The sequence below is a fragment of the Salmo salar genome, chromosome 27 (assembly GCF_965601325.2).
Source record: "Salmo salar chromosome 27, fSalSal1, whole genome shotgun sequence".
NCBI classification, from domain to species: Eukaryota; Metazoa; Chordata; class Actinopteri; order Salmoniformes; family Salmonidae; genus Salmo; species Salmo salar.
In genome coordinates this window covers 26,631,908-26,645,026 of record NC_138317.1, presented here as the reverse complement: position 1 = coordinate 26,645,026, position 13,119 = coordinate 26,631,908, and the positions used below count along the sequence as shown (strand labels likewise).

Below are 13,119 nucleotides of genomic sequence, written 5' to 3'. Positions count from 1 at the left end.
GGATCTGCAGAGAAGAATGGGAGAAACTCCCCAAATACAGGTGTGCCAAGCTTGTAGTGTCATACCCAAGAAGACTCGAGGCTGTAATCGCTGCCATAGGTGCTTCAAAGTACTGAGTAAAGGGTCTGAATATTTATGTAAATGTTATTATTTTTTTTATACATTTGCAAAAATTTCTAAACCTGTTTTTGCTTTGTCTTTATGGGGTATTGTGTGTAGCTTGAGAAACTTTTTTTGTAACAAAATGTGGAAAAAGTTATTGTTTGAAACATTTCCGAATGCACTGTTGAAATGTTAAAACGGTTCGTAAACATTTTATTAAAGTGACCAGTGTTCAATGACTTTATGTACATGGAGCAGCAGTCTAAAGTTCAGGGCAGGGTACCGGGTGGTGGGTCGTGGCAGTGTCTAAGGTTCAGGGCAGGGTAGTGTGCGAAGGCCGGCTAGTGATGACTGTTTAACAGTCTGATGGCCTGGGGATGGAAGCTGTTTATTCACCCTGGGGTGTATACGTGGCCTCTAAAAGCACTATGAAACATAAATAAGGCTTTAGGTTTTAACTACCTGCAGAGTACAATGTCACAAGATCTCCTGTGAGCTGATTCAGGGTACGTGGCTCTGGACGAATGTGCCGTACACACTACCTGACTAGCTCACAGGGCGAGAAGAGGAACTGCTCTAAATTTTCCAGTTGAAAGCCGCCTATGTGGCATCTATAGTAGTCCTATACATAAATGATAGTTCAATCGAGTACAGGCTTAACTGAATGACAACCAAGACAGAATATATTAAGACATTTTATTTAATAGTTTGGGGTAGACCTCGTCTCTGAGGAATGCTAGTCATAGCCAGATGCTGATGACTTGTGTGGTAGCAATTCTATAGGAAGAGAGACTGCAGATTCTTTCAAACACTTATAAGATTTGCAAAAAAAAGCTCAACGAACAGTGTTCTCAACTTTTATAGAGAAGCACATCCTTTTTGTATACGTGGCAGTCAGCAGATGGTGTGTAAAAAGGCAATTAGTTGTCTGTTTAGATTTAAGATAGCTGGTTGAGCCCTCGGGCTAACTGCAATCACAACAGCAAAACACTATAATGTGCTCTTTTCTGCAAGTTTCCATACATGTGACTTTCTGTAGATTAGTAAACACACAGGATGTCACATGCTGCGGTCGCACCGAAGCGAACCTTAGCTATACGCCCAGTCTCATGACCCAGTCCCACAAAGACAAGTTTGTATCAAGTTAGAAAAAACTCTAGCATATAACAAGAGACAATTCTTTAAACAGTAAAACATGGGATAGCATGACTAATTATGTAATTTTCCACGTATTTAATAGAACGGGTGGCAACCCTAAGTCTAAATATTGCTGTTACATTGCACAACCTTCAATGTTATGTCATAATTATGTAAAATTCTGGCAAATTAGTTCACAACGAGCCAGGCGGCCCAAACTGTTGCATATACCCTGACTCTGCGTGCAATAAACGCAAGAGAAGTGACACAATTTCCCTAGTTAATATTGCCTGCGAACATTCATTTCTTTTAACTAAATATGCAGGTTTTAAAAAAATATATATACTTCTGTGTTTTGATTTTAAGAAAGGTTTTGATGTTTATGGTTCGGTACATTCGTGCAACAATTGTGCTTTTTCTTTCGAGAATGCGCTTTTGTTAAATCATCCCCCATTTGGCAAAGAAGGCTGTGATTCGATGATAAATTAACAGGCACCGCATTGATTATATGCAACGCAGGACAAGGTAGTTAACCTAGTAATATCATCAACCATGTGTAGTTAACTAGTGATTATGATTGATTGATTTTTTTATAAGATGAGTTTAATGCTAGCTAGCAACTTACCTTGGCTCCTTGCTGCACTTGCGTAGCAGGTGGTCAGCCTGCCACACAGTTTCCTCGTGGAATACAATGTAATCGTCCTCCAAAAATGCAGATTACCGATTTTGTTATGAAAACTTGAAATCGCCCCTAATTAATCGGTCGACCTCTAATCTAAACCAGATGTTCCCTGCCTATATAAGCTAAACTGTAATTGTGTCTAAGAGAGTCCAATGCTGGCTGCGTCCAGAAAAGGTCTCCCCTGCGCAGGTCACTTAAGCAATAAGGCACGAGGGGGTGTGGTCTAAGAGAGTATATGGCCAATATACTACAGCTAAGGGTTGTTCTTACGCACAATGCAACACGGAGTGCCTGGATACAGCCCTTAGCAGTGGTATATTGGCCATATACCACTAACCCCCGAGGTGCATTATTGCTATTATAAACTGGTTACCAACATAGATAGAGCAGGAAAAATGCATGTTTTGTCATACCCGTGCTTTATGGTCTGATAAACCACGGCTGTCAGCCAATCAGCATTCAGGGCTCGAACCACCCAGTTTATAATATTGAATAAACCCTGGGTGAATGCTTAAGTTTTCTCTCAGAGCTTACACCGACTATGGTAACATTGGAAGTTGGATATTCAACAGAGATGCAGCTCTATTGGTCTAGTTGGGGACCGTCAATAAATAACACAATGTAAATGGGCCAATATTTTCTAAATTCGATAGCGCCAAATTTTGTTTACTTAGAAACCTCACCAACTGTAAATTGTAAAAGTTTAATCAAATATTGAAATAATTTCATTAGAACTGAAAGGTGTGAAAATATTGTCCCATGTACATTGTGTAATTTATTGATGGTCCCTAACTATCCCCAATAGAGCTGCAAGTCTGAATATTCAACCTCTAAATAACTTTATTGCGGTTGCACATCGGAAGCTCCGGTTAGTGGTTAGAGCGTTGGGCCAGTAACCAGAAGGCTGCTGGATCGAATCCCCGAGCTGACAAGGTAAAAATCTGTCATTCTGAGCGAGGCAGTTAATCCACTGTTCCCCTTGCACCGACGACGTGGATGTTGATTTAAGGCACCTCTGATTCAGAGGGGTTGGGTTAAATGCGGAAGACACATTTCAGTTGGACAACTGACCAGGTATCTCCCGTTCCCTAAAGAGTAGCGGTCTGATCTCACCTCAGTCAAGCACTGACGCAAGTTGGCTAAAAGCGAGGCGAAATCAACCCCTTTTTAAAACGTCCATGACACAACACACTCACACCCTACCTGAATGCTTGGTTTACTTAAGGCTGAGTCTTAACTTCTTGCGGATCAGTGGGACGCACGCTTTTCTCCAGACGTCAAAATACCGCCCCCTATCCCAAAGAAGTTAAAGCACCCCAGGTTTGCTAGAGCAGAGAGGTCATCGGCGTGGTCCTATACAGGACATACCATGAATAGCAGAATGAGTTAGAGGGGGTTTCCAGATCTGGAAGGGGGCATGTGGAGGAGTTTATGGAGAGTGGAATGTGCTGATGTAGAATAGTCAAAGTAAAGTATGATGATGTATAGAAAATAAGGTATTGCCCTCCTCAATCAGTTTAAGTGAATGTTTCAGATTGTGCCTTTTCATGGCAGGACTCCTGATCCTTTCTCCCTCTGTTCCTACTTCTGCTCTGTGGTTGGTGTTTGGCCAAGTGATCTCAATGTCCCCTCTCCCACTTCGGTAACACTTTATTTGGATAGTCCAGATAACCCTAAACTGAACTCTTAGCCTAGCCCTAGCCCTAACCCTAACCCTTATTCTTAACCGTAACCTTACCAAGCAGTTGCTTATCAACAGATATTTTGTTGATAGTAAGTCCATCTAGATGCTCTGCAGATGGCCAATCAGGACTATCCAAATCAGGTGTTACCCCCTTCTTTCTCTCTGTTTAGAGTTGTGCCAGTCAGGGACTCTGGAACTCTCTCTGATGTCTCTGTCTGGATCTTCTTTAGTTCCTTTCTCAGAAGGGTCAAAGATTACCAAAGATGTTACCATGACTACCGTTGCCGAGGCTGTTCCTATGGAGACCAAGTCAAGCCCAGAGAAGACCTATGTCACACCTACAGCTGTTGAGACTGTAGCTACAGCAAGTACTGCTCCAGTTGTTACCACAGCTACTAGCCAGAGAGGGACCTGTCGACTGCACTGTCAGGTGAGGAATACTGTTCCTCACACCACACTGTAGCCACAATTTCTAATTTACCTGGGGTTAAGTGTCCTTCAGTACTTAACCCCAGGTAAAGGTCCTGCTCCAGGACTGGTGACATGCCTCCTCTCTGTAATGTTGGAATGGTGGCTGCTCAACATGTTTACTTTACATCTCTACATCTGAAAATACTTAAACCCTCTCCCACACACTCTGAGGAACAGGAGGCTCATCAATTGTGTGTGTGTGCATCCCTGTCATCTCTGTATCCACTTCAGGACTGCAACGTGGTATGTGAGTTTGTGTCGCAGTACAAGTTACATGTGCGTCACTGGAAACACAAGAAGATGCTAGGAGATATCTTTGGACCAGGTACTAGTGATGTTGCTCACCAACCATAAAAAATCAACTACTGCATCGTTGCCCCATCATACTATACATCTTTTGAGAGTTCCATTGTTTATAAAACATAAGAAGAGTGACTAGATGAACTAACTCTTTCTCTCTTTTTTTCTTCCTTCTCAGGGGACGAGGACAGTAAAGGTGAGTTTTCTGACTCCAATGAAATGTATATGTTTTAAAACGTTCATCTCATTGTCCAGTTCTACTGGCCATCAGGGTCACTGACAAATTCTTCCTTCCCTTCTCTCTGCCGTTGGTATAGCCTGCATCCCATCCTTTACCTTGTATGAGTACTTCCGGAACCCAGAAAGAACCGAACCAATTATTGGTAAAGGGGTGCCCTCTTTTCAGAAAAATATCAGATGTTAATATTAAATATTATTATGCTCTGTTTTGTCCCAGTTGCGCTACCATACATACTGTACTCTGACGGACTCCATTTCCCAGGTGTCTGTCTGTTGGTGATGTGTGTGAGTACTGAGTGTTGGAAAACGCCCTTCTACCTGTGTCACACCTGTCAGGAGATAATCCCCGCCCATCTCGTCATGACTCACCTCACCTCCATACTCCACCTTCGACGCACTCTGGTCAGTGTGTATGCGTGTTGCTTTTTATATCACCCTTTATGGCTATGGCTGCTTGTAAATTATTTTTCTAACATCTATGTTGTGCTTATGAAGCATTATGAATGCTTTATAAAGTCTGTGTATACATTGTAGTTAGTTGAAAGTGGGTGCCCTATCTCTCTGTATCAGATGTACCAGAGTCCGCAGTGTCTGCCATTCGGGTGGGGGACAGAGATGGGCCTGGAGGTCCTGAAGACTCTGGCCTGGGAGGAGGAGAGAGTCCGAGGAGAGAGAGACAATGTTCTGAAGGTAGGGAAGGATGGGGGGGAGAAGGGGAAGTTGCTCTGGAGATGTGAAGGTTTATGGTCTCATTCCATTTCTTGCCCTCTCTCCCCCAGGTGTTTGATATTCCTGCCAGTGTTTTCCACAGCATTAAGATGTCCTCCTACTCCTCTGGTAAGACATCACCCCACTAAAAATAATTATAGATGTATTTTATATAGCGCATTTCATTACAAAGGGAGTCTCAAAGAGACTTTTAAAAACATATGTATGGTTGTGGCAGGTTCAGTCTTAGGCGTTGGTCTTCCACAGCTTATAAGGTTGATGCTGATAGCGTTGATGCAGTTCATAATTGTAGTGGAGGGTGCGTCGACGGTACAGGGAGGGAGAAGTGCCAGTCGGATAGACAGGCCCGACGCTCTTCATTAGGCACCTAGCAGTCTCTTCCTCCGTAGGTAGGCTGGATCATCAACTGCCGAAAGTCTAGCATCCCCTGCATTCATGTCCTCTGTCTGTTCTCTCTTGCGCTCGCTCACTCTCATCCTCAAGCCATGAAGAGACTCAAGAACTTCCATCGTTATCTAAAAGGTTAGTAGATGTTCATCATAAAGTTTCTCTGGTGTCATAAGCAGAGCATTCAGGGCTCTAAGATTGTTTGTCTCTGTCTGTGTTATCCTGTAGTTGACAGGCCGCTGACGTTTTCCGCCCATCTGAAAAACAAAGACCGGAGGATTCCTATGCTGGGTGAGTGCAGACCAAATGAAAACAGAATCTGAAGGGTTTAAACTAAGTAAAAACATGGTAAAATGGAGGTGGAAGCAGACACAGAAAGCAGGCATACAGAAATTAGACAAAGTGGACATATAGGAAGTGGACATACAGAAGCACAAATGCTATACAAACAGTAAGTTTTTATTGTGGAGGTTCTTACCTTACCCTCTGATGGGTATTAACCACTATAGCTTTGTGGAAATATCCGTTTTACCATCTGTGCCTCTGTATCCTTTTTGTGTTACTGATGTATGTAACAAGGCCTCTGAATCCTCTTGGACCACTCACATACTGCACAGTACAGTCTGTCCTCTGAATGACTTCAGTGTTAGAATATCCTGGGTCCAAGGGAATATGTGCTTTACATATGCATTTAGTTTCCTTACCTTTTATATGGTGCTCTGTCCTTTAGCTATATTAGTATTAATTGCATGGACTCCATAGGTTGAGGTGGAGGAGACTCAGTTTGTATGCTACTTCTATACTACTCTTCCTGGCTGATCGTTAAGAAAATCTTGATTTGGATTCAAGTGCTTGTCGTTTTGTTCTCGGTATCTTCATAACCATCAAGACTCAAAGAACAAACGACAAACACTATTCAAGACTACTTAAAGATACATACACAGAGCATACACAGAGCATACAACTTCGACATCTCAAACACCCTTTTATACGTTGAAGAGAGGGGAGTCTCTTTTGTCCTAAACCTATGGAATACAAACAAGTGTTCATAATAAATCCTGTTCCAAAAAGATAGTAAATACATTATGGAAACCAGTTGTCCATTGGAAGAGATTTTCTAATCACAAGTCTTAAACCATATTTATTATTTAATTACTTCTTTGGGATAGGGGGCGGTATTTTGACGTCCGGATGAAAAGCGTGCCCAAAGTAAACTGCCTGCTACTCAGGCCCAGAAGCTAGGATATGCATATAATTGGTAGATCTGGATAGAAAACACTCAAGTTTCTAAAACTGTTAAAATAATGTCTGTGAGTATAACAGAACTGAAATGGCAGGCGAAACACCGAGGACAAACCATCTCTCCCCCCCAAAAAATGCATCCTTTTATAATAGGGCGAAATCGTGCCCGATTGCAGTTCCTAGGGCTTCCACTAGATGTCAACAGTGTTTAGAAAGAGTTTCCGGCTGGTTTTTGGAAAAATGAGACAGAAATTGTAGTTTTTCTAGGTGGCTCCCAATTTGGCTGTAGTGTTTCCACGCGTGTGAATGAGAGCGCGTTCTTTTGTATTTTCTCCGGTAAAGACAATAACGATTCTCCGTCTTAAATGTTATTGTTTATTTGCGTATTAGGGTACCTAAGGTTTGATTTATAAACGTTGATTGACTTGTTTGGATAAGTTTATTGGTAGCGTTTGGGATTCATTTTGTATGCATTTTGAAGGAGGGAAACCGAGTGGATTATTGACTGAAGCACGCCAGCTAAACTGAGTTTTTATGGATATAAGGAAGGACTTTATCGAACAAAAGGACCATTTGTAATGTAACTGGGAACTTTTGGAGTGCCAACAGAAGAAGATCTTCAAAGGTAAGGCATATATTATATCGCTATTTCTGACTTTCGTGTCGCAACTCCCTGGTTGAAAATGATTTGTTATGCATTTGTGTGCTGGGCGCTGTCCTCAGATAATCGCATGGTTTGCTTTCGCCGTAAAGCCTTTTTGAAATGTGACACGGCGGCTGGATTAACAAGAAGTTAAGCTTTATTTTGATGTATTGCACTTGTGATTTCATGAAAGTTGAATATTTATATTTATAGTTTAATTTGTATAGTTTAATTTGAATTTGGCGCTCTGCAATTTCACCGGAAATTAGCATCCCACTAATCCGCAAGAAGTTAAGCCATTAACAAGACCATGACATACCCTCTATTTAAGCATAAAACAAAGGGGAAGCTTGTTTTACCCGTGTTAGAGATACACAGTTAGACCTAGAGAAAGTAGTTCCCATCAGAATTACCCCTCACCTCTGTGTTCAGGTCAATAACTAAAAAAATGTTTTATTTCTCTCTCAGGTCTGCAGTTCCTGGTTCAGTACAGCGTTACTAGGGCCGGGCCCTCGTCTCCAGGCTGGGGCTTCCTGTGTTTGCTGTGTGAGAGGAAGTTGTCAGACGGACTCAGCATCGCTCACATACACAGCTATGAACACATCACCACGTTCCTGGTAAATATACACACACAAAGATTCACCAATTTGTTGCTCCAACACAACAACAAAAAAGCCTTTTACAGCCCTCTTATACAAGTCTGTGTGTGTAGGAGCGTGCCCATCCAGGCTCTGTGAAAGAGGTAGAGGAGTCTGATGAGAGGAGGAGCGAAATACTGCTGGACTTGGCACAACAGGCTGAGAAAATACATGCCATGGGGCGCCTACAGGTATCACACACACACACTCCACCAGACGTGTCCAGGTAAAACACTCCAAACCACCACAAAAAACCTACAGTTATACCCTGTAGTGATGCATTGTCCTTATCCCTCTTCCCTCACTCTCTCCTTCTCCCTCTATCCCTTTATAAGTTCATGATGTTGCAACGCTACATCGGGGAGTCAGTCATCTATGAGAGAGGTCAGTGTGTGTGTGTGCGCGCGTGTGTGTGTGTGTGTGTGTGTGTACATTTGTTTGGTCACCTTTGTTTGTGTGAGTGATTAACTCTGTATTCTGTAGCCTTAGTGATCTTGAAGGCGATCAAGAAGAGAGGGAACATGGGAGAACTGATGCCCCTGCTACCACCTGGCAAGAAACTGGGTGAGTTAGAGGGGTTGGTGGGAAGGGAGGGAGAGGGTAACACATCAACTAGACATCTAACATTGGAGGTAGTGATGAAGGTGGATATGATGTTGCTGTTTCTTAGTTCCCTCCAGTTCGATCAGAGACCAGAGCCAGGCTACCCTAGAACCTGCCCCTACATCTGTAGGAGAGGAGAAACAGACCAGGAAAGAGACTGACAAAGACAATGAGACCGAGATGGATAGAGAGGCCACCCCAGAAACTATTCAAATGACCCAGGAGACTGGGGTGGAAGTGGACAAACGCATTGGCAAAGAAACCTGCAGTGACCCCAGTACAAACACTGGCAGAGAGACTAAGAGAAAGACCAGTAAAGACACTGGCAGAGACACTGGCAGAGAGACCAGTAAAGGCACTGGCAGAGAGACCAGTAAAGGCACTGGCAGAGAGACCAGTAAAGGCACTGGCGGAGAGACCAGTAAAGGCACTGGCAGAGACACTGGCAGAGAGACCAGTAAAGGCACTGGCGGAGAGACCAGTAAAGGCACTGGCGGAGAGACCAGTAAAGGCACTGGCAGAGAGACCAGTAAAGGCACTGGCGGAGAGACCAGTAAAGGCACTGGCGGAGAGACCAGTAAAGGCACTGGCGGAGAGACCAGTAAAGACACTGGCGGAGTCACAATAACAAAAGCTAGTCAGGAAACCAGAAAGGACAGCAGGAGCAGAGGGAAAGATAAGGAGGCAGAAAAGATAATCAAGGAGAAAGAGATGGAGACTGACAAAAAAGAGACCAGTACAGAGACTGTCAAAAAGTTAGGGAGTAAGACTAGAAACATGACAGTCCATGAGACCAGCAAAGACACTGGGAAAACGACCAGTACAGAGAATGTTAAGGAGAATGAGAGAGAGACTAGCACAGACATGGAGAGACAGACCTGTAGAGCTGTTAGTATAGTGGCCAGTAGAGCCAGCAATAGAGAGACCAAAAGAAAGCATGGTAAAAAGCCTGAGACTTGTAAAACACCTGAAAAGAAGACCAATACTCAGACTGTGAAAGAAAAAACTAAAGGTGTGTTCATGTTTTGAGTTTGGTACATGCGAGTGTGTGTGTGTGTGGCGTAGTTTTGAGTGTGTTTATTTGGATCCTTGTTCGCTGTTACAATTAGCTGTGTGTGTTTGTGCATACCCGCAATGAGTGCGAGGTAAGTGGCATAGTCAGCATTGTTGACTCTGTTTGTCTTCTAGGGACTCCTCCCCCCATCTCCTCTCCAACCAGTAATCTGTGGGATTTCCTGAAGAGGCAGAATCGAGAAGCTGTGATTGGTCAGTATCTCTGCAGTGTGTTTTAATGTATTCTGACACATTATTGTTTAGCTGAACAGATGTATTATTTGACCTAGCAGGGCTGATTGAGATGAGCAAAATCCAAGTCAGTCCTATCCAATGAAGAGATAATGAGCAATGACACGCTATCAGCCTGTGAGTGTTGTGGTGAACGAGCCAGAGAGCAAATTATCTGTGGAGGTCCTAGCCTCTCACCCACACCATTCAGTTAGCAGATCAACCTGGGTTTGGAGCTCATTGTCACTGATAGCTCTATCTGGGATTTAAAAAAAAAATAGGTTTGAGAATGAGGTCAATGGAAGACTTGTGTGAAAATGTGTGGTGATCTCAAGTCTGAATACCACACTTAGAGATAAGTTAAACACTGCCTGTTTAACTGTTGTGAATGGGTTGGAGTTTGCGGATATGTGAAGGTCCGATGAGATCTTAGTCGTGCGAATTTTACATCAAACTAAGCTGTTTGGTGTAGTATTTATCAAGTGAAAAGTGTTCATGAACAAACACTTTCGGTTAGCAGAATCCTTACTGCTAACCGAATACGTCACAAACCGTTCCAACCTGTTTCGGATGGGAAGCATGCAGAAGCCTTTAGTCTGACGTGGCAAGTCTTCCTAAAATCCTGTCTCGTTCACTCGACTAATGGAAGTCTGGCAAAGTTGATGTTTGTGTATATATAGTTTGAACGGTCAGAGGCGGTGGCATTCAGCACTCATATTTATTGGCTCTGAGTAGAATATATATTTCCTTGATTGTTCGTTGTACGATTTGGGCAAATCTAATTGAATATTTTTTTTTTTGGACCAAATATTGTGATTTGCAATTTTACTTGTGATATAGGTCAGAACACTTGGGTGAACTGTTGGAATCATGGGAATATAATAATTATTCAAATTCTTTGGTTGGAATGCAGTGGGCACTTTGAACACTGTGCTTGGCATGAAAACACCTTTTTTTTAAAAGCCAGGGAGGAGTTATTGTGACAGGGGAGGAGCCAAAGGGTTGGTCAGTGTTTCCCAGGGGACCCTAATTAGACTCGAATAGATGCTACATTTTTCTCTACTGTCTCTGATTCATGTAACATATTCATGCTTAGCCTATTTCTCTCTGATGAATAACATGCATACTGTTGCACAAACAACATGCTGATCTAGGCCTACAGCACCAGTGGTATCAGACTGTATTAGCTAGCTTAGCTATGTTTCCTCTGGCTCAGGGTATTTGGCTAACTTGCAATTACCATTAGCGACTATTCTTGTGGCCACAACTTGCTAATAAAATGCTGACTAACTAGATATTTGCAGAGAGTAAGATGCACAAACTAGCCTAATAGTGTAATTATAGAGTGTATGTGGATTTATATTAAGAAGCAAAGTGGAAAGCAGCATTGTCACCAACATATGTTGCATTGACAATGCAATGACCATGAAGAGCGAACTTGGAACTGGAAGTCTGCGCTCCTTGAGTGACGGGGCGGGGCTTGTTTGTGGGAGCAACGTGTGCCGAGGGGGAGAGGGACAACTCAAGTAGCAAATGAAGTCAACTATATAAAGTGGAGTTTCAAAATATTGCAAATTTGCAGACTTCTGTGATTTGGATATTGCAGATGTCAATATCGCAATCTCGATGAGAATTCGATTAATCATGCAGCCCTATTATGAAGCATTACTTTTGTATCTTATGCAAGTCACATTAAAAAATATATATATAATAAAAAAACATGCAAAATAGTTGATTGGTTTGATAGTGGCAACACATCACTAGTGAAGGGCAGGCGGACTCAAAGAATACTCGACAGACCTTCTTTAGGACGACACAATTTTATTCAGCAGCTCTTAATCAGTAAAGCATACTTCAGCAAATGGAGACGTTCTCCAAAAATCTAAGTTGTCATACCATTTTTATACTTTTAAAACTGGGGAGGTCCCTAAGAGATCCTCCCTCGGCTGCCAGATTGTTACTTGATTGGTTGATATAGCTAGCGCTGACAAGTTATGCACAGAACGGTGGGTATGCAATATATCAAATCAAAGTTTATTTGTCACGTGCGCCGAATACAACAGGTGTAGACCTTACAGTGAAATGCTTACTTACAGGCTCTAACCAATAGTGCAAAAAAAAGGTATTAGGTGAACAATGGGTAGGTAGAGAAATAAAACAACAGTAAAAAGACAGGCTATATACAGTAGCGAGGCTACATACAGACACCGGTTAGTCAGGCTGATTGAGGTAGTATGTACATGAATGTATAGTTAAAGTGAATGTGCATATATGATAAACAGAGAGTAGCAGCAGCGTAAAAGAGGGGTTGGGGGGCACACAATGCAAATAGTCCGGGTAGCCATTTGATTACCTGTTCAGGAGTCTTATGGCTTGGGGGTAAAAACTGTTGAGAAGCCTTTTTGTCCTAGACTTGGCACTCCGGTACCGCTTGCCATGCGGTAGTAGAGAGAAGAGTCTATGACTGGGGTGGCTGGGGTCTTTGACAATTTTTAGGGCCTTCCTCTGACATTGCCTGGTGTAGAGGTCCTGGATGGCAGGCAGCTTAGCCCCAGTGATGTACTGGGCCGTACACACTACCCTCTGTAGTGCCTTGCGGTCAGAGGCTGAGCAATTGCCATACCAGGCAGTGATGCAACCAGTCAGGATGCTCTCTATGTTGCAGCTGTAGAACCTTTTGAGGATCTCAGGACCCATGCCAAATCTTTTCAGTTTCCTGAGGGGGAATAGGCTTGCCGTGCCCTCTTCACGACTGTCTTGGTGTGTTTGGACCATTCTAGTTTGTTGTTGATGTGGACACCAAGGAACTTGAAGCTCTCAACCTACTCCACTACAGCCCCGTCGATGAGAATGGGGGTGTGCTCGGTCCTCCTTTTCCTGTAGTCCACAATCATCTCCTTAGTCTTGTTTACGGTGAGGGATAGGTTGTTATTCTGGCACCACCCGGCAAGGTCTCTGACTTCCTCCCTGTAGGCTG

The 13,119-nt window shown here is 43.0% G+C and overlaps 1 protein-coding gene across 3 annotated transcripts in view; it reads left to right on the top strand.

Moving 5' to 3' along the window:
* Positions 1-13,119, top strand: part of LOC106588723 (uncharacterized) — a 92,177-nt gene that overhangs the window by 17,030 nt on the left and 62,028 nt on the right. For all 3 annotated transcript variants that reach the window (XM_014177998.3, XM_082970188.1, XM_082970189.1), the window contains exons 16-30: positions 3,836-4,035; positions 4,308-4,401; positions 4,555-4,572; positions 4,694-4,759; positions 4,879-5,018; positions 5,187-5,306; positions 5,396-5,453; positions 5,829-5,867; positions 5,961-6,023; positions 8,086-8,234; positions 8,330-8,446; positions 8,591-8,639; positions 8,739-8,819; positions 8,926-9,870; positions 10,047-10,124. In XM_014177998.3, coding sequence (XP_014033473.3) covers positions 3,836-4,035; positions 4,308-4,401; positions 4,555-4,572; positions 4,694-4,759; positions 4,879-5,018; positions 5,187-5,306; positions 5,396-5,453; positions 5,829-5,867; positions 5,961-6,023; positions 8,086-8,234; positions 8,330-8,446; positions 8,591-8,639; positions 8,739-8,819; positions 8,926-9,870; positions 10,047-10,124 — 2,217 coding nt within the window. The remainder of the gene's footprint in view (positions 1-3,835; positions 4,036-4,307; positions 4,402-4,554; positions 4,573-4,693; positions 4,760-4,878; positions 5,019-5,186; positions 5,307-5,395; positions 5,454-5,828; positions 5,868-5,960; positions 6,024-8,085; positions 8,235-8,329; positions 8,447-8,590; positions 8,640-8,738; positions 8,820-8,925; positions 9,871-10,046; positions 10,125-13,119) is intronic.